We start from the raw sequence: 27,996 nt of genomic DNA on the forward strand, positions 1-27,996 counted from the left end.
CATTACAAGGCACGTGAAAGAGAAAAGAAAGGCCGGAATGAGGAAAACATAGTAGAATTGTTGGTGGTTCGCTGGAAGAAACATGCCTTTCTTAGTTAGAGGAAGCACCCAGCGTGCCTCACACAGCCATAGTGTAGCTGTGTTTAAGTCAGTGCTACAGGCTGCACAGCTATGTAAGAATTCATCTGAAACTTTTTCAAAATGGGTCAGCAGGCAGGATCTAGAGATGTCAATGGCATTAGTTCACCTCCCCAACTTTTACAATCTATTCTTTGGAAATTTCGTGCATGTATACAAACATTTATAAACAATCATTTAGGGAATTGGGGCATAGTTCTCTCCAAACTGCTTCCTACTCTTTGTTGAGTGAAGTATTTTTGGGGGGTGTTCATGATGACCTTTTGTGGGGGAGGTCTTGGTCCATAAAACCACATTAATCTAGAAGAAACTCATGGGTTCTCATCCTCTGTGGAAACAAAAGAAGAACCTATTATCCAAAGCAACATATTCTTATACCCAAATTTGAAGACAAGATACTTTTAAGATATATATGTTGGTTTAGCTTAGCAGCTTGCACAATGAAATGTGTCTCTGTACTTAGCTCCTTGACAGTCAAAAAATTCAAAGAAAACACAGTAATATACATAATCCAGACTCTCTGGGCATATTCCTTCTTTACGTGGCATATTTTTCTTTACTCCTTTTAATCTATGACTGTCTGTACTCTGTCTCTTTAAAGACTTTACTTTTTAAAAAACCATTTACTTCTTTTTATGTCTGTCTATATTCTTTTTCTTCTCTCTCCCAAGCCTACGTACATTTATCTAACATTGTGACCCATTTAGATGTCTTTTTTAAAATCGGAATCTGTCTTTATTGTTCATCTGTAATTATTTTCGGCCTAGAAGCAACCCCCCCCCCACATTTTTAATGCTAAGCAGGCATGGCTAGGGCCAACACGAAACTGCCTGCTTTTTCCATCCAGTCCAACACAGCTGAGGCATATTGGCCACCTCTGAGAGCCATGTACATTGCCCCATTTTTAGGCACACAGTGGGTCTATGTTGCTATTAATCAAGTCATATCACTCTGCTCACAGACTCCATTTAAATGGTTGGCCTGAAAGAATCAGAGTTTGCACTGGCAGCACAGCACAGGAAGCAACCATTTTGAAACTATGTGGGTTTTTTTTTTCTGCTATCTCTGAATCAGGAAGACCTTTCTTAAAGAAGCTGAAACATGCTACTAGGAAGCAGAGCCCATCTGGAAAAAAAAAAAGGCGAGAGAGTCAACAAACTCAAAAAATGCACAGGGGATTGTTGTAGGGAAATTGAGAAAATAAATCACAGGGAATTGTTTTTGGAAAGCACTTGTGGCAGGGGGCTGCTGGAAGGCAGAACCAGGCAGTCTGGGCAGATGAGTCTTGTGGCATTTGGAGCCCAGGTGCTTCTGGAGTTTGGGTGGCAGCTGGAGACTGTTTCAAAGAGGCTACCACAGGAAAATCCTAAACTCACTCACAGGTCTGCTTTGGCCTATGCTGGTGGGAAAAAAGGCACAGGCAAATGACTTTTTGTGTGTAAATTTGTACCCCAAATGTTGGGTGTCAGATGTTCCAAAATTAATAAAAATCCAGAGACAGATATTGGGATTCAACCCGAATATCAGAAAAGCAAAGCAGCCAAGCCACTAGAGAGCTCTTACCTCTATGCAAACTTAGGACTAAAAGAGAGCGAGTTCTTGTCTCATCCGCCTTCTAGTTGATGGAGGAAGGTCATTGGTTAAAAAATAAACTGCTTGGCCCTCATAGGTTAGAACATAGGTGGGTGGAGTAAACAGAACAGAATGCTGGGAGGAAGAGGAAGTGAGCTCAGACTCGATAGCTCTCCTCTCTGGGGCAGACGCGATGAAGCAAGCCGCCAGGTCAGACATGCTGAATCTTTCCCGGTAAGACTGGGCTACACAGATTATTAGAGATGGGTTGATTGGGATATGAGAATTAGCCAGTAAGGGCTAGAGCTAATGAGCCAAGCAGTGTTTAAAAGAATACAGTTTCTGTGTAATTATTTTGGGTAAAGCTAGCCGTGCGGGCAGCCGGGCACCAGGGACGCAGCCCTGCTGCTCCTTATTACAACATCTAGTGCTGTGCCACCACTGCCCTGTCTCTATTGCTAAGTGTGACTGCTGAGATTAAAGGTGTGTGCTACCTCTGCTTGGCCTGTATGGCTGACTTGTATGACTAACATTGCTCTCTGTTGTTTAGGGAAGCTTTTTATTGTGAAAACAGTCAAAGTTATACAAACTTTTGTTCCAAATACCAATGGCCAATTATTCTCTAACGAAAATAACTTTATTAAATACAATGTGTATATAAATAAAAATGTTTGAATGAGCCCCATTGTTTCATATATTGATATATGCTAATAGGACACTGAGGTAGTTTGAATAAAATGGTAGTGGCACAATTAAGAGGGTGTGGCCTTACTGAAGTAGGTGTGGCCTTGTTGGAGAAAGTGTCTTACTGGTGTTGAACTATGATGTTTCAAATGCTCCAGTCAGGTCCAGAATATCTCTCTCTTCCTGCTGCCTGCTGATCCAGATGTGGAACTCTCAACTACCTCTCTAATGCCATGTCTGCCTGCATGCCACCATTACAATAATGGAATAAACCTCTGAAATGTAGGCCAGCCCCAATTAAATGCTTTCCTTTATAAGAATTGCCATTGTCATGGTGTCTCTCCATAGAAACAGAACCCCTAAGACATCTATTAAAACAAAAAGTAATTATTTATCATTTTAGGCAATTTATATATTTAGAAATAACAGCTCTCTAAAGCTCAGGGAATATCGTCTCTTTCGGTGTTTTGTTTACTTGATTTGAGCAGTGTCCTGCTTGAGACAGTACTGAGAATGAACTGCACACCACAGAGCAGCTCTAATAAAAGCCTCCTCCAGGGTGACCAAAGGTGCTGAAGCAATGTCCAGCCTATGGTAGTCTGACACATGAAGAGAAGATCTATTCCTCACCTCCTGGCAGGAGCATTGGTAGACCCTGGTAGCAATTTCCAAATTGATAGATGAACAAGAGGAAGGCAGACAAATTTGTTTAATCAAAGCTGTATGAGACATGAAGACTTCAGAAATGAAACCAAGAGATCAAGGCAAGTGTTTTTAGGGACAGTCATGCAGAGTAAGGTGTGATATGAGACCCAAAGGAAAGCACATAATGGTGACAAACTGGAAGGAAGTCAGACTATTATCTCTGGGTCTCCTTGGACCTAGGGACATTTTCTCTTTTTGAATTTATGAAGGACACATGTGACATGAGAATCTTCAAATAGGACAAAGGTGAATGCTAAATATCAACTACCAATGTCGTAGTTTTCCCTAAGGTGTCTTGTTTAGGGATCTGTATTCTGAGTCCAGCCATCCACACAAGGACTCTAAATGCAGTACTCCTGTTACCGATGGGTTTCTACTAATAAGCAAGGCTTACATCTTATAGCTCCCACTTCTAATTTCATTTCCACTGCTGTAGTAAGATGGCCCCAACAAAGAGCAAGTTAACAGACTGAAGGTTTGTTTGAGCTGAATACCAGGTACTGTCTACTGTTGGAGGAGAGTCAAGGTGGCAGAAACTTGTAACAACTAATAACATATCCACAACTAAGCAGAGAGAAATAAATTGTGCACGCTTATTACACAGTTAGCTTTGCAGTGTGTGTTGCTCATTTTCAGGCTGGGTATCCTCACTTCAATTAAGGGAATCCAGACACTCCTCCATGGATGTGCTGATATGCACAGTCTCTTTTGAGACTTTTCTCAGGAAATTTTAGCTTGGGTCAAAGAGCCAATTAAAGCTAGCCAGGACAGTCCAGATTCTTGTTTTTCTTAAGCATCGCTATTCCCCAGGTACTGTATTCTGTTTTCATTGAAATCATTTGCTTTTGATGAGTGCAGGCCTTCTTCTTCTGACCAGACGGATTGACCAGACCACATAAAGAGTTCTCTTGCTTATTGCTCACAGTGATGCTGAGGTAGAGCGAGGATACAGACTGAGGTCTCTGATTTCATGACGGAAACAACTGCTCTTCTTTTTAGTGTTTTTTTTTTATTAAAAAAGTTTTCTATATAATAGAGTCTGGCTATGATTTTCCCTTCCCTCTGTTAGTCTCAAATCCTCCCAACTTTCCTATCCATCCAACTAACATGCTTTTTCCTTCTTTCTCAATTATAAAAACAAACAGGCAAACAAACAAACAAAAAACTCACAAGAAACACACAAACACACTCTCACACACACACAAATTAATCACAAAACCACAAAATCTAAAACCATTAATCTAAGACCAATAAGACAAAGACAAAAAAATGCCCAAATAAAACAATATGAGACAGAAAACCTCCAAAAATATCATTTAATTGAATTTGTGTTGGTTATCTACTTCTGGGCATAGGAGTTACTGTGCAGTGTGCTTAATAAACCGAGTGAGACTCCATTAGAGTAAATTATTGTTTTCTTTTTGAGTGTGTGATGTGGGAGTCCCCTCTGTATTCTGTGATTAGCAGTAATGAATAAAGAAATTGCTTTGGACCTATAGCAATGCAAAACTGAGGTAGGCAGGGAAAGCAAGGCTGGCGGCTGGAAGAAAGAAGGGTGGAGTCAGAGAGATGCCATGGAGTCGCTGCCAGAGTCAGACATGCAGAAACTTTGCCAGTAAGTCACTGCCACGTGGTGATACACAAATTAACGAAGATGGGTTGAATTAATATGTAAGAGTTAGCCAATAAGAAGCTACAGCTAATGGGTCAAGCAGTGATTTAATTAAAATAGTTTATGTGTGATTATTCCGAGTCTAAGCTATCCAAGCAGCTGGAATGAACAAGCGGCCTCTTTCCCACTATACAAGTGTGTGTCCATTTTAGCTAGCTTCTTGTCTAGGGTAAGAGCCTGTGTCCAATTTCCCCTCTTACTGATGGCTTGATGGGAATCTGACTTGAATATGTGCAGGCCTTAGACATGTTGCCACAGTCTCTGTGAGTTCATATGTACATTAGCTCTGTTGTGTCTGGAGGACACTGAGTCCTTGAAGTCATTCATCCCTTTTGGTTCTTATATTAACCTTTCCACATAGATCCCTGAGCCTGGAGGAAAGCAGGGAAAGAATTTGATAGTGATATCCCATTTAGGGCAGAGTGCTCCATAGTGTCTCACTGTGCACATTTTCCAGGTGTGGGTATCTCTATTAGGCTTCATACACTACAAGAAGAAGCTTCTCTGATGATGGCTGAATGAGGCACAGATCTATGTGTAAACCAGAATGTCACTGAAATTAATTTTATTGTTATGTTCCTCTAGCAGAACACTGGTACTTTATTTTCCCCTGGGCTCCTGACCTATCCAGTCTCAGGTTCTTGACACTGAGCAATATCAGGTTTGGGTTCCATCTCACAGAGCAGGCCTTAAATCCAATCAGAGAATAAAGATGCAAAAAGGGATTTTTAATATCCTTTCATCCCATCTGAGACAAACATTTAAAAATACTATCTTGTCCTGCTAACATCTACAGGATGAGTGTGGAATTCGTAACAGAGCCATGAACACTAGCAGAGCTCTCAATGAAGAACAATGGGCCTCAAAAATAACAGTTCCCAAATGCTTGGAGTCATTTCTTGGTCTTCACATATAATTTAACATTTATTTATCCCAATGTAATGTCCTTTATTTGTAAACCCTTAAATCTTATAGCTGAGCTATAGTTCCAATGACAGAAGGAAAAACATTTCAACAAGATGGAAATGCTAAAATTCAACTAGAAGAAATTGGAGTAAGATGAAGTAACAGGTGTTAGCTTTTCTTCTACACGTCTCAAGACTGGAAGAGAGAAGAGAAACACTCTTGTTATTGTACACATATGCCAAGGGGAGTAAAAAAAAAAAAACCCTGGCCAGGTTGTGCCATGAGTCTCACAAAGGCAGACAGAAATGTTCACTTGCCTAGAGAACGAAGTTCTAGGTTGCTCAGGCACAAGGCAGCTTTTAGAAGGTGGCCGGCATAAGCCTGCATGGTTGTGTAATCATTCCCTCTTCCGGGAACACTAATGCAGCTAAATCCAGGATTTGGATTTGGTTTAGTTGTAAATCAGAAGAATGCTACATGGTTCTGCAACCTTGTTCAAAAGTTTATTTGCCCTTGCATTAAAAAATAACTTGAGTTATTCTCAATGGATTCATTAGAAAACTGATGTTTCTGGTTTATAGCTATTTTGCCTGGCAGATGGGATCTGGCATTTTTCTTATACTGAATTTTTTGAGCTAAGTATATATGTTGGAATAGCAATATCCTCACCCATGAACAAAAAAGCAACATTCATATTGCAATGAGATTACATTATTTGGCATCTACTGTCCACACATGTTCATTTGGCAATGGCTTGTCCAAGCCAATTATAGCCACAAGGGGAGTAGGTGTTTGAATTTTAAACAAGGAACTCTGGCTTTTCTGAGAGAGAAGGAGCCTTCTGATGGGTGGATCAGTCTCTAACTCATTTTGAATGCTGCAGCCAACTTCATAAATCATCCATTTCCCTCCCATTGCACAGAAATTTCAGTGCTGTTGAAGCCCCCAGAAAAGTTTCTCTATGTTAAATGGGTCTTTAAGGACAAATGGCTTCACCATGTGAGAATCCAGGATATCCAAAGTAAGAAAAACAGCATGGCAATGTGGTGAGGTCCCTATTTAAGCCCCGTGTGGTTGGAGGGCAGAGGAAGAATGGTGCCAGCGCAGGGCAGAAAGATGGGAAGGACCAGGAGAGAAAGGGCTTTCTGCTCCCAAGAACCACCATCTGAGATTTCCAGTGTAGTCACACTGCTTTACATCAGTAAAAATTGAGAAACAGCACATCATACTTCCCCAAACGTGGAAGGAAAATGAAGTACCTGCTCTGTCACACCGTAATTCTATATCATGGGTTGGAAGCTAACTCGACAATTAGGAGGCACAAAATCTGTCTGCAAATATCATAGAGACACTAGGAGTCCAAATAGAGAACACCATGATCAACAATGTTCCATTGTATCCCTTTCGTTGTGAGTGCTGATGATTTGGTTGGTGACTGGCAGAGAACAGATCACAGATACAAAGATGGAGTCGCCACTTTATTTAAGCTTAGCGTCATTTAATCAGAATTCGTAGATGTACCAAAAATGCCCCCAAGCAAGAAACTCACAGGCACATACTTTTATGCACTAAAAATAAAGTTGAATAAAAAATGTGACTATTCATGTGTTTGAGATGCAGTATTAAATATATAGATACAGTTAGTTCTGTAATATGTTTCCATTTTAATATAGATATATCAAAAATTTATAATTCTAAAAGCTGGAGAGATGACTCAGTAGTTTAGAGCTCTTTCTGCTTCTGGAGAGGATGTAGGGTTGGTCAACAGCATGCACACCCAATGACTCACAACTACCTGTGACTGCAATTCCAGGGGATCCAACGCCACCTTCTGGCCCCCTCAGACATGTTCACACATATTGTACACACACACACACACACACACACACAAAATTTAAAAATCAGCAAATCTTTTTAAACATTGTCCTTCTCCAAGTATTAAGCTGGAGATCTTCATTCTATGTGATGCTGCTTTAGAATTGCATGCACTCTATGAACAGGGGATTGGCCTCTGAGTCAGGATCTTGAGCTCTGTCCTACTAAATGACAATGTGACCTCACCAAGTTATTAAGTTCCTTGAGTCCCAACTTAATTATCTGGTACTGAGAAAAATAAGGTATTTACTCATATCTTTCAAACAGTCATCGAGAAGATTAACTAAAAATGTTTATTATGCTGTTACATGGTATATACTAACATGCTAATAAATTCTACAATCTATTATGCAATTATTATCATCAAGTCACAAAGATAAATATTATAATCAACACTAGAAGGAAGATCTGGAAAAAATAATCTTTATGCTTAAACCAGCTGACTCAATGTAGTTTGCTAGGTAAAATGATGATTAAAGTGGTAATATTAACACAATGTAATACTTAGTGTCTAAGTTTAGTGCTTAGAATTTTACACTTTCTCTGTGAACTACAAAAATGAGAAATTTTCTTATGGTTAATAAAGAAAAGAAAGGGAAAGAAAACATAAAAATATATAAAACATTACCTAGAAGCATGTGCAAATGTTCATGCCAACATAGATTAAGGAGATGAGGTTGGGAAGGGAAATGAATCCAAAATACTAAATGTTTACAACAAATGCATCCAAATAGCAGCAGTCAAAAATCTAAAATGTATGTTATTCAATCTTTTTAGATCATATATTTTTATGATATATACAATTATTCCAAATACCAAGCAATTCACGTGTAAATTAATATTTGGTTATGGTTGAGACTAATTTTAATACACATTGTTACAGTAAAAATATCATGGGCATATTTGTTGCAAATGAGAATCATTTTTATAATATTTTTCAAAAATACAATATGTATAGATGTATATTCTCTATTTTTTTATAATTACAGATGCATAGACTGAAATATAGTTCACATATTTACCTTTTAATCAATAACTTATTAAATAGTGAGAGGAATAGTCCCGAAATGATGGAGTAACATACTGAAATCAGGGAAGGTCCTATTACTTCATTGATTTTTAGATAACCTTTCTTTAAGTTTGCATTTCCTTAGATGTTTCTTATTTCATAGTCTCACTAACAAAGTTTCTTTAAAAATTCAATGCCCAATAACTCTACAGTCCAACATGGTCTAAGTATCATAAAATATATTGATAAAATATCTCAGCATGGTTATGATGCATACTCAAAGAGTTATTTATTTTTTCATTATTTGTACAAAGTTTAAAATTTTTATATTAAATGCACACAATAAAGTTACAACTTATCTCAGTGGTATTAATCCCCACTGCTACAACACTAAATATCCTGGCTATTTGCACTTCAGCTGAAGCATCACAGAGTGCAGATAAACCATCTCTTCATACAAGCCGGAGCATCACGGAGTGCAGACAGGCCATCTCTTCATACAAGCCTGAGCATCACGGAGTGCAGATAAACCATCTCTTCATACAAGCCTGAGCATCACGAAGTGCAGATAAACCATCTCTTCATGCAAGCTGGAGCATCACGGAGTGCAGATAAACCATCTCTTATACAAGCCGGAGCATCACAGAGTGTAGATAAACCATCTCTTCATACAAGCCGGAGCATCACGGAGTGCAGATAAACTATCTCTTCATACAAGCTGGAGCATCACGGAGTGCAGATAAACCATCTCTTCATACAAGCTTGAAAGTGCTTCTTTCAAAGTGTACATGCAGTGGGAGCATTGATTTCTATTGATTCTTTCTGAATTTTCTTCCCTAGATCTTTGTTGAATAAGGAAACACTGGGCAGCATGCATGACTAGTCATATTTCTACAGAATAGGTTCATAAACACTTTTTGTGGTTTCCATTACAAATTCCTTCACACTAATGGAAAAATGATAAACTTGATGTAGTTTTCCTTATGGCTAGAATCATACCCTTATGGGGTATTAGCCAATAATGTTTCTCAAAGAGTCCTTTGACACTTACGTAATAACTTCAAAGAAAAACTCATGTTTCTGTAGTGTAAATCTGTGACTTACCTTTCTCATTCATTACAGAAATTGATAGCTGAGAGAAATTTAGGTATTATTAAAATATGTTGTTGAAAGACTCTTTCTTCTAAGATAGGGTTTCACGCTAGAGCCCAGGATGTCCTGGAAACCCCTGTGCAGCCTATGGGGGCTTTGAGCTCTCAATGTCACTCCTGCCTGAGCTTCCACCATGGTGGGATATGACGCAATAATATGCATGGCAGGGAAGATGTTGGTCTACCCATAATCGTCAAAGGACATTTTCAAATACAAAGTTTGGGTGATATGCACCAAAGGATCTTTAAATAATTACAATTCAACTATAATCATGTGACCACAAACTTGTCACTAAGTTTAGTCTCTGTTGCGCTCAAACACAGTGTGTAGTATTTATGTTAGTGACTGCACACATTTGTAATTCAGAACACATTCTGTAACATGAAGTGCACTGACTTTTTTTTTTGTTTTTTTTGTTTTGTTTTGTTTTTTCGAGACAGGGTTTCTCTGTGGTTTTGGAGCCTGTCCTGGAACTAGCTCTTGTAGACCAGGCTGGCCTCGAACTCCCAGAGATCCGCCTGCCTCTGCCTCCCAAGTGCTGGGATTAAAGGTGTGCGCCATATGCAAACAGGCCATCGAAAGGCAAATTGTGAGAGGACCTGAGAGATAAGACAGAAGGTGTTAGTTCTGTAACCTTCTCCTTGAAGGGTTTATCTCTGAGCTTGAATTTCTCTGCCTGGAAAAGGAAAGGAAAAATCTGTGGGGATTTCAGTCTCTCCAGCTCTGCCCTTTCATGATTGTAGCTGCCAGAAGTCTCTGCTCTGTCTGGGCAGAGGAAGCCCTGAATGAATGTGTAAGGAACAGATCAAACCCAGAGTAAGTGTGTATTGTTGACATGGTGCTGGCATGTCAAGACCTAACGCTGTATGGGAAAGCCTTCTCCATGGGATGAAGCTCAAAGGGATGGCAAAACCTTCCTCTGGTCTGAATACAAATATCGACAGTGTGTACAAGAAGGAGAGCTTGCTAAAGATTGTCCAGTGTGTTTACAGTCTGAGACTGCTCCCTAAGAGAGCTCCCACTAAATTGTCCCCTGTACTGTGAACAATAAAGTGCTGAGGCCGCCACGTCATCAGAGTGCGCATGTCCCACATCGTCAGAGCGTGCATGTCCCACCTGGCTCTGACTTTTCTGTAACGTGTATCTGTGTATGCTATTTCTTTGATCCCTTGTCTCCTCAGTCATGTTCCCAGTACCAAATTCATGCAGCAAACTGTGCCGCTTGTTGTTACAGCTTGCTTTTGCTTGACTCTCGTCAAGCTTTTGCTTGACTCCCGTCCATTATATGAAAAACATAAGGTACTTACTGCATTGGACCCAGACCATGAAAATTTAAAATTTTATTTTATTTTTAATTTATTCTTTTTGGATTTGAATATATGTGCATAAAATCATATAGAACTGAAAGTTTCTGTAAGAAAGATGTTATGGATACAGCATTCTACAAATGTATTTGCTATAGTTTATGACATTTCAACAAAAGATATCTCAAGTTTACTATACTAAAAATAATTCTTCTCTAACACTCAACAGCACCAACATGAATACAATCACATATGTGTGTGTGCATTATGTGCATGTGTTCAGTGTACACACAAACCTCTCTCTGTGTGTGCAAGTGTGTGTGTGCACGCGCATGCCTGTGTCTTCAATGCTTTGACAAATTTATGGTTTAAATTTCTGTTAACTACAGATGATGTATTAAATATCAGAACAAAGCCCATTAGATAGCAATTCATAGTTCATAGTATGTATAGCACAATTAGAAAGCACAACAATTTATTTATCTATTTGTTGATTCTCAGAAAGCAATTGCATTGAGTTTATAAGATATGTTACATAATTTCTTTGGAATTTTTAAATAAATCTTATCAGTTTATTTTCAAAATGGAATATGTAAAACTACTGTAAAATAACCAGATGTTATCAAGTTTTTGGTTTTGTGTTTTGTAATACTTTTATTCTGACACCCACTACTGTATAATGGTATTCTGTTTAAGCACAGTAATTTTGTTTCATATCTTCCTATCTTAAATGGTTTCAAAACACTCAATTTCTCCTACTAATCAGAAAAACAAGAAAGGCAAATCTTTATAAAAATCTATCTCACCAGTTTGTTCTGTATTTATAAAGTCTCCCTTTGAAAAGCCCTTGCTGGGTTTCAGGACTGATGGGGAACTTTGTGGGTACCCCCTATAGCTGATGCCAGCAGTTACTGCAACACTAGAAATGTCTTAACAGGGACCAGTGAGATGGCTCAGTGGTTAAGCGTACATTTGCTCTTGTAGAGGGCCCAGGTTTGATTCCCAGCACTCAGAGGGCAACTGACAACTGTCTGTAACTCCAGTTCCAGAGAATGTTAACACCCTTTTCTGGCCTCCATAAGCATTTCTTACAAGTGGTCCACAGATAAACATGAAAATAAGTATAAATACACATAAAATAAGTATAAATACATTTTTAATTGTAAGCAGGGTATCCAGGTTAACAGTGTTCGGAGGCCTCACTCAAAATTTACCTTCATTTACCAAAGAGGTAAAACCTTCTTGGATTTACTCCCTCCATCCATCTTTCTCTCTGTCTGTCTCTCTGTCTCTGTCTGTCTGTCTGTCTGTCTGTCTCTCTCTCTCTGTGAATGAGTGCCTGTGTGTATTTCAAACTAGCATCATGATCATGGCATTCCTGTCTCAGTGTCCTTAGCACTCAGATAGCAGAAGGGATCTTAGTATCATATTTAAAAGCAATCTATTTTATTTTTTGGATATTTTTGAGAATTGCTTACTTTAAAATAAAGCCATACTTTTAGAAATGTCTACAATCGCATTTCCTACACCTAGAGCTCAGAGGGCAGAAGGTGGAGTAGGAAGATTGTAAGATCCCTTGAACCACTGCCACTGAGCAGGACAAAGGTTTGTTCCTGTGAATCCTCAACAGCATGACTGCGTGCAAAAGACCTACAAAAATCACACCAGTCTACATTCCAACAAGGATGGAGGAAAATTTCACAGTGTCTCACCCCTCGAAGTGAAGCTACAGAGGTCAGGCTAGTGAGGCAGGGGGAGCCAAATTGGGTTTTTGTTTCTTTCTAGAGACAAGATCCCAATTCTAAGTGAGCAATACTAACTGGACTGACTAGTAAGCAAATACAGAAAAGATGGCTCTGAATTTGAGAGTGGCACAGCTGGAGTGGGGGAGGTGAAAAGGAGACAAAGGCAGGAACCCCCAATCCCCCTCACTCACGGGGAACACTTACATCCTCCAAAAGAGAAGGCGAAGGTACTGAATGCTGAAAATGCCAGTGCTATTGTGAGGATGCAGGAATGTTCTCTGCTCTCATTCTCTGCTGAGGCTTCCTAAGTTGCCATCACATTGGAGGACTAACACTTGAGGGTGTGAAGAGTTATATGCATTTATTTAAATGTGAAAAGTATTTTTTAAGCATTTGTACATAACATTAAAACGTGAAATGGTTAAGTATTTCATTAACTAATGACATAAGATTTGGTAATGAGAGAATATGGTCAATATTTGGAAGAGTGTAAGAAGAGGTGTGTTCTGGTCAACCATACAGGGCAGGCAGTGGTGGCACACACCTCTAATCCTAGCAGCCACACTAGTCAGCCATACAGGGCAGGCAGTGGTAACACACACCTTTAATCTCAGCAGTCACACTAGCTAGCCATAGAGGCCAGCCAGTGGTGACACACACCTTTAATCCCAGCACTAGAGAGGAATATAAAACAGGATGAGACAGGAACTCACTCTTTTTCAGTCTACAGATTTCTCTAGTGGTTTGGCAGATTTGCCAAATAAAAGAGGTGTGTTACGGCTGGAGAGAAGACTCAGTGGTTGAGTGTTTACTGTTCTAGAAGGTCTGAGTTAGGTTTCCAGCACCCCCATCAGGGAGACATCAACTACTTGTAACTCTCGCTCAACGGATACCCAATGTCTCTATCCTCCTGGGGCATCTGCATCCATGGGCATGTTCACATCCATCTACCCATGCATAAACAAAATTAAAACTAATTTAGAAAAAGAGAAGGTGTCTGCCCCTTTCAAGCATATAGTTTAGACTTTTGTTATTTGTCTTGGAATCCTTTTACTTAGAAACACTGAAATTTCAAGAGGAAAGCTGAATACAGTTTCCACATGATTAGCTAAAAGGGGCAAATTTTGGAATCTCTTTGAAAACTATTTTAAAAGCTCAGCTGTACTCTTTTTTTCTTTTCCTATTACAGAGCCATGAAATGTTATTTCAACTGGACTGCAAGCACAACTTCCAGAGTGTAGACACTTGCTGGTATTTGCTTGCTTCATCAAAATGCTCTTTTAAATTCTCGCTACATCTCTATTCCTGCGTCCCGAAGAAACCGAGGTGAAGGAGGCCCAGAAGAGGCCAAACCTCCTTCCTGTTTCTAACAAAGGAAATACCTTCCTGCCACTAAGTTTTGGAATGATTTCCAAGTTCTCTAAAAATAATTTAACCCGTGTCAAAAGGCTGCCTCTTCGGAAAAACGCAATAAATGAATGTAAAAGTCAGAGAATGCAGGGGAAGTTAGGTGCTATGCTGAAATGGTATAGCGAGGCATGTCGACGTAGACTTAAATTAGCGACCACATGTCTATGCCTCTGCCCTCTTCTCTTGAAACTGGAGCTATATTATTGTAGAAAAGCATAATAATCCCCACTCTGATCTTGTGTTTTAAATGGGAAACCTGAGACTTGGCCGCACGGGCACTTCTGTAAAGAGGTTAAATATTATGAGTGGATATACTGCCTTCAAGGATCAGCCTCTCTATTCAAAGGACAGGTTATACAGTGAAGAGAACCAGGAGCTGGAATACATAAATTATCCCAATGACAAGGATTCTAATTTTACATCAAACTTTAGCTTGAGGGGGATGTGTCTATTAAATTATGGGCCGTTTTAAACAATAGCTAGATTCTTTATAGTGTTGTAGAAATTGCAGCGTGGTAGTCAAATCACAGTTCTCTGGAGCTGTGTAGATTATTTAAAGGACTGAAGTTATTTTAAAATATGTGTATGTGCATTTGTCGGGGGAAGGTGTGTGCACACGAGTGTGGGTGCTGGCAGATGCCAGGGGCATCAGATCTCCTGCACGGGAATGCTAGGCGGTCCTTAGCCGCCCCACCTAGACACTATGATCCATCCTTCGCAGCAGCATGTTCTCTTAGTCTTGAGCCATCTCTCCAACCCGTGGCTTAGCTTTTTATGTGGAGAAACCGCAGGTAAATGCTTATTGTGTGAAAATGAATGGTATGCTTTCTTTGTTCAGAAAACATGGAGTTTTAATAGACTACTTTCTTAAATGACATATTGTTAAAAGTAGTTGTCATTTATAAATATTGTTTAATCCTCTTAAAGTCATCTGCAGGAAAATTAGTTTTTGAGCACTTTGTACTGTGACTTTTCTTCAGATTAACACTGATTGTTTGTTAGTCCACCTGTGATATCTTGCTCTTAATAATTATCCATATTTTACCAGTCAGCAAGAACTTATGCAAATCGCTGTAGCTTCCATTCTTTGTAAAAAATCACCATTTACCGCTTACCTCTTTCCCATTAAGAATGAAACGAGAAAAAAAAATGTTTGAAACCAAATTTCCAGTGCACTTCTGGTCACCTTGAAAAAACAATTTCTTTGGGTTTTTATTAGTCCTCTTTTGCTTACTATAGCAAATACTAAAACTATCTTCTTAAGAAGAAAAATAATTTGTTTGTTAAATGTCAATTTGTTGTTCATGTTCTCCTCCAACAGAAGTCATGTGGTTTTTAGGAGGGATGACGTGAGCTACCGTCTCCTCATTTGCAGAGAATCACCCCAAGTGGTCCTCAGAGCTGACCATGGTAAGACCTTGATGCCATGATGGTGCTACCTGAAGGTGATGGAGGTTTAATATGCAAGGCCTATAAAGTCTTCAAGTCATTGGTGTGGCCCTGCTGAAGAAAGTGAAAGCACCTCAAGGCTTCCATTCCCTAACTTTCCCATCCTGACCACAAATAAGCAGATGCCACGCACAAATCTGCAATTCCGTGTGCTCCTCAATAATAACTAGCCCCCATTAGAGGCCTGAAGGCAACAGGTCCAAAGAGCTGCAGTAGTGAAAACTAAACAAACAAATTAAACATTATTTTCTTCTTAAGTTGATCGTCTTAGTATTTGCTATAGATTTATCGATTTAGAGTATTTGCTTAGTGTTGCTATAAATCTGACTAAAAAAAAAAAAACCCCAAGGATTTTTTTTCAAGGTGACCAAGAGTACACAAGAAATATTTTGATTTCAAATCTTTTTCTGGTTTCATTTTTAATGTGAAAGATACACCTTGCAAATTTTTACAAAGAAGAGGATCTGTGATGTTTTGCCTAGGTTCTTGCTCATACAAGAAGGAAGGTGAAACTTAGTTTGTCTACAGCATCATGCAATCCGGATGTGGTGGCACTTGCGTTTAGTTCCAGCGCTCAAGAGGCAGAAACCACATGCTCTACATAGTGAGTTCCAGGACAGCCAGAGCTGCATAGTGAGACCCTGTCTCAAAACAACAACAACAACAGCAACAACAACAACGAGTCGCGCAAATTCATGCTACGAGTTGCATTTCATTCATAATCTTTTACATTTATTTCTTTGGTGTTTGAGGTGGAATGGAGTAGAAGGAGAAATATGAAGCACCTGACATTTTCCCAGAATTGTGCTTAACATTTTACTAACAGCTTCTCATTTGCAAAGACACAGGCATTATGTATCAACAGCAAATACAGGCAGACAGAAATTTCATTGCTTTTCCTTATCAAACTCAGAGTAGTCTGTCATCTCTCTCAGTGGAGAGAAAACCTCAAGTGAGGACAAGAAATGCAAGTCTGTGCTCCCTCCTGTTACAGCTGCCGTGTTTAGCAAGTGGTGAAGTAGGAGCCCAGAGCAAGAGAGGGATGCTAAACCAGGACTGCACACTGCTGACTTGAAAGACAAAACAAAAAACATTGCTTCTCTCTGTGTGTGTGGTGTATTGTAAGAGAATGTGTGTCTGTGAGTGTCCACAAGAACACATGCTCCTGTGCATATGGTGTGCATGTGGAAGCCTGGGTTAACACTGAAAATTTTCCATGATTCCTCTCCACTTTTTTCTTTGAGGCAGGGTCTCTCTGTTTAACTTAGAGCCCACTGATGAGTCTTGGCTATCTGCCAGTTCTCTCCAGGGATCCCCATCTCCACCTTGTAACTGAGGCTGTAGCCACTGTGCTCAGCTGGCATTTAAGTGGGTTTTTGTTACTAGAAGTCCAATGTGCTATCCATTGCACCAGAGAGCCATATTTAAGCCATATTTGAGGACCCACAATCTGTCCCAAATGCTAATGCTCAGCCATCCCTCAACCCTCCTACTTTTATGCTGATTTCTCTGAGGATTATAGGGTAACATTTTAGAGAGACTTGAAAACACCTGGTAAGGAAATAGGTTCAGAATAGAGACCAGCTTTCTGTTAATCTGAACCATTAGCTGTAGCATTACTGCTACATTGACCTAAGTAGCTCAATGCTTGAACATATACAACTTTAATTGATAATATGGAAAAAAACCAGAAAATAAGTTGAACATGCCTCTTTCAGGGTCAGATTAAATTTATAGATAACGAGCTCATCAAAGCCTGTATATCATCTAGTAACCTTTAGTTTGCCACATCTTCCTTCAGCAAGTATGTTACACATGTTTTGATGTGCTGAGGAAGGGTGAAGGCAGCCACCCAGCTGCAAAGCGCATGCTTGGTATGGAAGAGGCCCAGAACAACGAGAAAAGCAACTGTGGGAGTCAAGGTTACCTACAAACCAATGACGCCGCCGAATTAACGACAGCAAGTATTCTTCATAAATCTTTCCAGAAATTTTATCCAAAATCAGTTTTGAATGTTAAAAGGTAGTCTAGTCATTTCACAAAAGTCAACTCTAGTCATATGATTTCAATAGTCAAAGTCTCTGTTTTTCTGAAAATTCTTGAGCAGCATTTTCAGTTGACAAAGTTATCATTTACTAATGCGATTAGCCAGGATTCTGAAAAACGCATATCCAAACTCCTTGGGAGCCATAGCACATTGGCCCCATCTTCCACTTATAAAAGACTAGGAGCTGCTGGAAATGATGAGTAATTTGGGTTTTAAGGCTATTCAATTTATTCCTGAATTACGGGAAACGGAGCATCCCCAGAGGCAGCCAGGTCTTGGCCCTATCAGCTCTGCCCTTGTTTTCCCTGTGTGCTGGCTGGAGACGGAAAACACCACTAACATTTTCATGACTCACTGTTCACATGCGTGTCATGTTTTTATTCTGATCCCCTCCTCCATGGGCTAACATCTTAATAATCCCCCACATTAAAAGTCATGTTCAAAATGCAGTGTGTTTGAAGTCTGCAGCAGAGTTACCGGGAAGTTAGGTTCTGCGAGCAAATAGATGAAATTCTAGCTGTTTCTAAAGAGGATCCAGCTACTTAAGGGCACTGGGGTTTCCAGTGAATAGGTGTGAATATTTCAGTGCAGCCCAAATTGCAGTACAAAGCAGTTATCCCTTCTAAATTCAAATACTGCCTTGCACAAATTTTCTAAAAAGCGCCCTTTATTAGTTCAAATGTTACTGTGGTTCGGATCCTGAACAAATACTCTTTTTCTTTTCCTCTCCTTTTCTCTTTTTGGAGTGTGTCCTTCAGGGAAAGGAAGTAAGCAGGTTGGGCTGGAGAATTGGGCACAGGAGTGGAAAACTGAAGGTATCACCTTTTCCCTTCCTGATGCTCCATGTCTGAAAGAGACCAGGGACTGTGTATTTTCCCATCAGGGTTACGACGAAAAACTGTGAGGAACTGCAAAAGAGATTCTATTCACCTTCGGAAGAACTGTGGGTCTTTGGCTGTGGAGGAGGCAAGTCAGTCTCCTCACAGGTTGGGCCCATTCTCCTCCTGGGACAGGCACAGCTGCCATTGACTGGGTTGCAGCGAGCTCCCTGCGAGCATCCACACCGCAGCCTGCAGTCGGGTCCATAGTGGCCTGCCTGGCATTCTGTGGGGCAAGAAGGAAAAACCGCAACAACTCAAACATGCTTTCAACTACACAATTACTTTTCGGAAATGAACGAGATAATGAGAGTCTAGGAGAAAAATTCTGTTTTCCTCTGTGGTACCTTTCCCTGGTGCTAGCATGCTATGTCATAAAAGCAAGAGAGTCCCTGGGTGGCAGACAGGAGGGCGGGCGTGAGGAGGAAGTTATTGAGAAAAATTGGGCAGAGGGAAAGTGAGGATAGCAACTTCTATTTCTAAAGAGCCTTCTCAGAAACTGATTACTCCATAACATTTATAGCTGTTGCACTGTGTGGGACACGGAAATGGATTAGCTGCCTGGGGTCAGAAAAAGTCAACGCTCCCTCCGAATGCACAATGCGGGAGGTTTTTCTTTAGGTTAAAAGCGTGATTTTGTGTGCTTGTGTTGTTGAAAGTGAAATGGCTTTATATTCGACTCTTGTCTCTTAAAATATGTCAAAAGAGTTGTAGATCCCCAGTGTGCCTGGTGTTGTGGACGCACTAAAAGGGCTCGAAGAGTCTGTACCTTGAATTGCATCGCGCCCACCAAGAGAAGGGCAGTTAAGGGGGTGGACTGGAGGGCTGGGCGTTATTAGAGCTATTTAAAAGAGAGGACTCGAAGGGGGCAAGTTGATATTGGGGCACTTAGTCTGTTGTCCAGAAGAGAATTAGCAGAGAATAAGCACATTCATTTTCTGCGGGACTGAGGACAAGAAGAAAGAGTTGCACAGCCCAGGAAGGGAAGTAGATTCACGCTTCCCAGAACAGGAAGCAACTAACAAGTATTCGAGGACTAGAGAACCCGATTCTGTTATTGTAACACTGCCCCTTCCCCCACCTCTGCCCCAGCCTACGGAGTAAAACGTGAGAATTTGAAAGGGAACAAGGTGTGATATATGGGAAGGATCGGAGGGAGGAAGGTGAACAGGGAAATGACGTAATTACATTATAATGTCAAAATAGAAAAGAAACATTTTCTGAGTGGGTTATTAGCAAATGACCTCATTTGCTCCCAGCAAATGTCTGCAAGGTAGGCAAGGCAGTGAGGAAGCCCTCCCGCTCTGTAGAGAAATGGACGGGTTTGGTGTGGTCCACGATAGTCTCTGTCTACCTCGTACTCCTGCAGAGTGTGGGGCTGAGTTTCTGAATAAATACCGAAGGGTCTTTTCTCCTTTGCCTAACTATGTGAAAGCAAAAACATTAAGCATATTCAGAAGCTTAACTGAGGAGTTAAGCCTGGAAAGTGAGAAAGCTTGGAAAAGCCCAACATAAACACAGAGATGTGATTCTAGGGAGAATGTGGCACTAGAGCCCTTAGAGACATTTTTCTTTAATACATTTTTATTGCTCCAATATGCCCTATGATAGATTAAAGATGGGTCCCTCATAAATTATTGATCTTATTTTATTCCTTATTGTGTGTGTAAAGGTGGTTGCTCATGTGCCACAGTCAAACTATGGCAGTCAGCCACTTTCTGGTCACACTTCACTATGAATAGGTTCTGGGAATCGAACTCAGATACTCAGGCTTGTGTGGCAAATGCATTTTCTTGCTCCCTAAACCATCTCCATCTCCGGGTCCCTTCACAAGTCCTTCATGGGCATTTTCACTATTATTGATTTTGGTTTTGACTTGCACTATGCAGGCAGGTTAACAAGCCCAGTAGTAGCTTTCTTGTCTAGCTCAATTAGGTTTTAAATATGGAGTAGAAATATAAACCAAAGCTTCAGTGAACTATCTTCTTGATGGTTCAGCATTAAGCAGAAGAGCCAAGTGTCCTTCAGGGAGACACTGGACCAGCAATGTGAAAGCTACTCACAAATGCATTTGGGGCCAGTGAAATGACTCAGGTCTTCAAGGCTCCTGTTAGCAAGTCTGGTTACGCCAGTTCGAACCCCAGAACTCCCATGAGTTGTCCTTTGACCTCAGTGTGCATACCCACCATATCGCCACAATGCTCGTGTATGCATACACAAACAACAAATAAACTCAATAAAAATAAAGATGAATCTATCCTCTAAATTTTAGACTCTGTGGAAAGTTAAAGAAAAAAAAAAAAACACATCATTTCAAAGTGAGCTCAACGCATGAGCTCTGCCCAGAGTCTTGCAAGACCTTGCAGTTTGGTGGTAAGACCACATTTTTTTTTTTTTTTTGTTCAAAAGAGTTATTAGTCAGGATTTCTCCTGAGCAGTGGAGAATCTGATTTTAATTTATAAAAATACCACATTTCCATGTTAATAACCATGTGTATTTAAGACATCTGTTTGAATGTCTGCAAATGTCAATTTACCAAGGGGAGGGGTGAATGATCCAATAAAAAGTTGCTACATTCTTTTATGAATTAATATTATGGCTGGTTAATAGGTCCTTTACCAGAGTTAAGTTAAAATGAGGCCTTTTATCTTTATGGAGACTGCACGGACACAGCTGCTCACAGTTACTATTGCAGATGAACTGTAACTAATTGAGAATAAAATTGCAAGTAAAAGACCTTGTAGTACATCTATACAGGCCCTGGAGCCTCGAGAGTCCCTGACAAGAAGACTCTCGAGGTTCCGTGGAGAACAGTTACCACATTGGAGTCATGCCATTTTGTAATTTTCTCACATGTAACGAGGAACTCTGGAACACAGCACAGAGGGCACACAGAGTGTGCAAGTCCTTACCTTGTCCTAACTGCCATATGTTGCCATGTTTGGTACCTAGTATTATTTTATATTTCTTATTTTTCATATTTCTAATTTTTAAATCATGCTTTTAGTTTATTTATTCTCCCTGCTGTGTGTGCATGTGTATGTTTATATATGTGTGTGTGCATGTGTGTATGTGTGTGTGCATGTGCATGTATATGTGTATGTGTGAATATGTGTATGTATGTGTGTGCGTGTGTGTGCATGTGTGTGTATATGTGTATGTGTGTGTATATGTGTATGTATGTGTGTGTGCATGTGTGTGTATATGTGTATGTGAGTGTATATGTGTATGTATGTGTGTGTGTGCGTGTGTGTGTGTGTATGTGTGTGTGTATGTGTGGGAAGGGTGGGAGACAAATGGTTTAAGGCCAGAGGACGACTTCCCAGAGTCAGTTCTCACCATCTACGATGTAGGACTAGGAATGAGGCCCAGGCTGTCAGGATCAACAGCTTGCGCCCTTACCCACTAAGTCATCCTCTTTGCCCTGACATTGTTATCAGCCACTGAGTGCACAGGTGTGAGATAGGTGTGAGTACTGTGTGCTCCACAGGATGTGGGAGATCCGAGGACGAGTCTGACAAATTAGTCCTTGCCTTTCCACTTGTTTCTGAAGCAGAAAATCTCTTGTTTGTCAGGTCAGCTGGCACATGAGCTTTGGACTGGTTCTCCTGTCTCTGCCTTCTGTTTCTTACAAGAGTGCACCCTTGGTATCTGTCTTTTTACCTGCAACCAGCGATAGGTCTTAGACTTGTCAGGATGTGGTGCAGATGCTTTTATTTACGGAGCCCATCTCTTATAAGTACCATCTATTAGAGCCTTCTGCAATGGTGGACGTTGTTTACAGTACACTACCCAATACTTCAGCCAATAACTCTCAGTGGGCACTGAGGATGAAGAGGTTTCCTGTGAGTTGGAACAGGTGGATTTAAAGTTAATTAAGCAGTGACGTGAAGTTCATGACTCTTGTGTCTCACATGCATTCAGACAGACAGGCAGCATCAATCCCTCAAAGCTTTGCATCAAGAGAGGTGCGCTATAAAATCTCCACAAAAGAAGGCGCTCGTGTGGAACACTCTCTGTCTCTGAACCCAGACTTCCTCCTTGAAATCTCAAATCTGCCATTTACTTGTTGTGCAACATAGGCAAACAGCTGAACTTTATTACTTTCTGCGGATGTCTTCTTCCTGCTCTATCATATGAGAAGGGTGAGGGCAGTAGGAAATCTAGGCAGAGCACACAATGGACACTCCCTCAATGTGCAGCTGGGGCCACAAATGCTATAGATCTATTTTCATGACCTTTGCTGTGGGTGGCATACGTATCATAGATATTTGTTCTGACAGAATAATTTCAGATATGACAGAGTACAGCAACTTCTATCCACCATGTCTCCGACAACACAAGAATTCTTTCAACAAATGCTTGTTGGGGTATCTACTATGTGCCAGAATCTATTCTAAGCATGTGTGCACCCGTGTGCATGCTTGCGCACGCGCGTGTCCAAGCACACACACACACACACACACACACACACACACACACACTATTGTCTACTAACTTAGGTCCTCAGTATCCTACTTTATCCAATAGCAATAGAAACATAGACAACGTCTTGGGGTAGTGGGATGCATTAAACAAAGGCAATGCTTTTAGAACGCTGCCTTCACTCCAGGAAAGCAGCTGCTATTGATATTGCTCAGAAGAGAGCTGGGATGTAAAGCGATGCTGGGGGAATAGAAATCTTTTGAAGACTGGAAGGCTAGCATGGCTCTCTCGCCATTACAGAGGCCACAAGCTCATAGCCGACAAGTGCCTGAATGGGCCTTAACAATATGTAACCTTAGCCTGGTTCTTTTGAAGATAAGCAAAGTAAATTCTGAGATTAAACATTCTATGTGGGGTCTTATCGGAGGTGGCTCAGTGTCTTGGGTCTGAGGTGAATTATATAAAACCTTTTGATCTAAAATCATCCATCAAGTCACACTGCAGGAGATTTGTCGTCAATCGACTCAACCCACTCTCCCCTCTTCTTTTGGCAGTTGCTAAATTACTATAACCTTACATTCTAGGTCATTCTTTCTGTGGGTGGGAAGGAAAACAAAGTATGAATATCAGTTCCCAAAGACAATCTGGGTTCTTGGATCTTGAGAATGCTACCTAGATAGTCTACTTTTCGTTCTAGTGGGTTTTTAGAATCGCCATCGATTCACCGTGTCTCTGCAAGGAATTGTGTTAAGCAAGGTATTGGTGTGAAGGGCCTATCATGTAACAGCTACAAATGGTGACTGCTCAAACTGAAGTCACTAGGAAGCATTGCTGGGCAATTCTCTTTTATAGAGTGTCATTTCCCTATCGAGGCGTCTGTGGATCCCTGTGTCCCTCTGGATTTTTGTTTGTTGCTCATACCTGTGTCACATCTGGTTCCTGCCCTCCCTGGTGGGCAGAGGCATTTTCCTGTGGTTGGGTGGCAAGAACTTTCTCCTTCACAGTCACAAGATTGTTGACAATTGTCCCCAAATGTTCCAGGTGGACATTCTACAGAGGATAGAGACATGCTGAAATATTAACCCTTGGATTATCACATGCAAAATTTTCTTCAGATACTCTTCTAAGTGGAAAAAGGAGTTATCTTAGCAAGTCCAGATTACTCTGTATTACCTTCAGGTTGGATAAAAATCAACATTTTGTGGCTGAACATCTGAGAGAATATGCAAATTCATAGTAAACAGATACTCATAAGATTCAATAGTAGATGGCAAAGGAGATCAAGTGGGGTTTTGCTGTTCAGAAGAGGACGTGTTGGGAATTCTCAGAGGTAAGAGCCACTGTCTGACTGATTTAACAACTAGTTCTCAAAGCTTATTTACACTGGTTCATGGTGTTCTAGAATGTAAGTAAACTTTTCTGAAAAATCTTAAGAAATCAGACCATGTGTACAACTCTTACTATTTCTATTAACATATAATGTATTGTTCATCTTTAAAGAATGATCTATGCTCCATACTTCCCTTTGTATTTCCAGAATTTATCACAGAAATACACAGATAATAGTTTATTTCTTATTGAACTACTAGATATTAAATGAATAAAAGATGAACAAACAATAATAGATATCAAGCTATGGTGATGTTTTAAAATATAGATGGACTATTTGAAATGTTCATAGGCAGGAATTTTGATTCACCATATAGAATTAAATTACCATGATCCCTGTAATATTATTTATCATCTTTATCATCATCATCATCATCACCATCATCATCATTGTCACCATCATCACCATCACCATCATCACCATCATCATCAACTTTATACAGAAGTCCATATCTGATGTGACCACAGTGATACTCTTAGGTGTCTGGAAACATTTTAATTGACAGAATCTTTTAAGACTTTTTGATATTTTATTTCAAGGTGATTAGCCTTTATTATTTCATATTTCATACATGTTTATAACTGTGGTTACTTTGTGATAAAGGCTCAATTCTCATCTTTAAATATTTACACAACTCCTCTGATCCGTCTCAACACCACAAAGTCAGGCAGGTATGTCAGATTACTATACAAAGCATTACTTGGAGTATTGAATCTTATTCAAAGATATTATCCTTGCCTATAATGACTTTCAGCTTTCATTTTGTGATATTACATGAGAGAACAATATTTTGAACAAAAGGGGAATCTCATTATACTGGCTGCTGTATATCTTCTTTATAGTGTAATTATGAATTGAAAGCATAGGTGACCAGTTTTGACTCAGGCTTTCATGTTCATGAATAAATCAGAAGACCTCATGCTCACAGGGACCTCTCACAGACATACCTTAAAACACACTTGCCATACCTTGCTCACAATGGTTGCCATGGAAACCTGCTGGGCAAACACACTGTCCACTTGCTACATCACACCTGGCTCCATTCTGGCAGTCACAGGTGTGAGCACAATTAAAACCATAAAATCCAGGAGGGCATTCTAGAAGACAGAAATGTCAAAATGTAATCTTTAGCTTAAAAACAAAATGGGAGGAAGGACTAAAGGATATAATCTAGTTCATGTGTTTATCAAGCCTAAAAATGATGTAAAAGGGAAGAATTAGATGGACGGGGAATCACACAAGAGATTAATCATAAAAAATGGGTTGATAGTATGTCTAAACCTGGTAAAGCCCATGAGAAGATCTGAAATGTCTCAATAATGTCAGTTTGCTTTGCTGTACAGTAGTTGACCAAAGAGCACTACAACCATCCTGTTGTCTTTTAGAGGCGAAATGTCCCCATAGGTGCACATAATGCACCATAGGCTCACTAACTGGTCGTACTGTTTGGGAAATTTGTGGAATATTTAGGAGGTGGAATCTACCGGAGAGATTGTGGCATCATGCCTGGCTCCCTTTCTGCTCACTCTCTGCTTCCTGAGTGTAGATACAACATGACCAGCCAGTCTCCTGCTCCGTGCTTCCTAATCGAAATCCTCCTTGTTGGGATCTATGGCATCTCTGTGGGACTATGAGCCAGGGCAAGCTCTTTCTCCACTCATTACTTTATCATACAAACAAAAGAGGAATTAAAGCATCTAAAACCTAACCCGAAACCTCTGATTCAGGTTAAATATAGTGACACTAATATTGAATTAAATTCCTTAAACAAATAAAACATTGTGTGTGAAAAATGATGCACATAGCTTTTGTATTTGAAATCTGGGGATCTGACCCCCAGAGGATGAACATAAAGAAAAAAAAGAAGGGATGAAGAAGGGCAAAGTGGAAGAAGACAGAAAGCATATTGTATAAACAGTAGGTTGGCATTTTATGAATAAGTTAGGCTTTATAGTTCGTGGGATTTAATCTTTGAAAAATTTCTTTGGATACTCTCCTAAGTAGAAAAATAGAATTATTGTAGTAAATCCAAAGCACTCTATCTTAGTTCCAGGTTTGGAAAAGATTGATATTTTTGTGTTTGGGACTCTGAAGGAGTACTTGTTTTATCTCCTGGAACTGTGAACCCCAGTCAACATTTTCTTATAGGACAGACTTATCTTCCCACAGAGATGTTCACTTTGGAGTAGCAGGAGCTGCCCTTGACTGTGGATAAAATCTTCCATTTCCTTCCTTGAGTTTCCTCTGGTGTGGTCACTCGTCTATTTACAAGGTCCACTCACTTGACCAATGCTCATTATTCCCCTAATCACCCAACCCCTTTCACCCATCTCCTTTTTAGGCATGTAAGGGTGAAATCTTTTATTTTTATTTTTTATAGTGCGGATGATGATGCTTCTCCAGGGTGCACAACATAGGACAATTTAGAAAAGTCATCCATCAGGGCAAAGGAAAACCAGGAAATACAAAAGGAATTAATTAATGCGAACATTCCCTTTACTGATCTCATTGTAACTGTTGAGCGAAAGGAAATGGAGAGTTTCTTCCTTTGATTTTATGAATGTTAGATAGAGAATACGCAGGATGGTCAGATCCCTGTGTCTTCCTTATAAATGTTGTTAGAGAATAAACAGAATGACCAGATCCCTGTCTTCCTTTCTTTACTTCTATATAAACTGAAAGATAATGTTTGCATTGCTTGTGTTTCCCTTTCACCAAATTATCTAATTTTCCCAAGTTGCTCAGATTGGAAATTTAGATGTATCATTTTATTCCTCCTTCACCATTACAGCAGATTGCTATCCCGACGTGTTGTTTTGTTTGTGCGTTTCCATTTTCATCCCAGTCCAGCTCCCTTTCACATCCTAGCCTGTAGGTTGAATGGGAACCATTCCCCCAAAACTCCCTTTCCAGCTGTGGTGCTATTCAGGACCACAACAGGAGTCTATCTGCCCCCCCCCCCCCAATACCAACCAGGCTGACCCGGTTGCCTTGTTAAACAGCAACATACCCACACTTCTTGGTTATCTCACCTTGGCGGTATTTCTTTAATCTAAAACATTCTTTGATGAACCTATAGCATAAATGTAATGGGTTCTAATCAATACCATATTTTCTTTCTTCCTCTTATTTATATTTTAAAAACAATATAAAGAAACCAAATGAACAAAACTCACAAAATGTCTGATTTTGCATCCTTAGCCCTAAAACATCAGATTAGTTATAAGAGTCTGAATCACCAAATGCTGGCTGATGCCCATTCCTACTCCTGAGGTTGAAAGAAGAGGACCATGGTCAACAGCCTTTCAGACAGTCCAGAAAAGCCTTTGCTTTCAAAGCAGCTGACACCCACCAAGCTTTTGGCCACCCACCTCCATGCTCCATGCTTAAACATGATTTCTTATTTGGTCCTCGTGGTTACCTTTGTTAATTCACTATGCGGATGATAAAGCCAGCACAAGCCGGCTGTCTAGGACAAATTCTATGGCCGCCGAGTGATACTGTCCATCAGGACTCTCAGGTGCCAAGTCATGAGCTTCTTGTTTTCCAATATGAGTTGCAAATACTGAGTGCAGATATAGCAACAATATCAGAAACTATTTTGAAAGACAAGGTGGAGTCAGGTCTTTCAGAG

General features: G+C 40.1%; 1 protein-coding gene across 5 annotated transcripts in view; it reads right to left on the bottom strand.

The window, feature by feature from the left end:
* Positions 1-5,748: 5,748 nt before the first annotated feature.
* The window catches only part of LOC130865925 (EGF-like and EMI domain-containing protein 1), a 639,134-nt gene continuing 616,886 nt past the window's right edge, over positions 5,749-27,996 (bottom strand). For 3 of the 5 annotated variants that reach the window (XM_057757081.1, XM_057757082.1, XM_057757080.1), the window contains 4 exons: positions 25,331-25,459; positions 23,894-24,022; positions 18,599-18,772; positions 5,749-5,872 (listed from right to left, as the gene is read on the bottom strand). In XM_057757081.1, the coding sequence (XP_057613064.1) occupies positions 5,811-5,872; positions 18,599-18,772; positions 23,894-24,022; positions 25,331-25,459 (494 nt within the window). In that variant the 3' untranslated portion in view covers positions 5,749-5,810. Of the gene's footprint in view, positions 5,873-18,598; positions 18,773-22,261; positions 22,391-23,893; positions 24,023-25,330; positions 25,460-27,394; positions 27,436-27,996 lie in introns of those variants that run through there. The other 2 variants (XM_057757083.1, XM_057757084.1) reach the window with 2 other exon arrangements.

Source organism: Chionomys nivalis, chromosome 24 (assembly GCF_950005125.1).
Source record: "Chionomys nivalis chromosome 24, mChiNiv1.1, whole genome shotgun sequence".
In the NCBI taxonomy this organism is placed as follows: Eukaryota; Metazoa; Chordata; class Mammalia; order Rodentia; family Cricetidae; genus Chionomys; species Chionomys nivalis.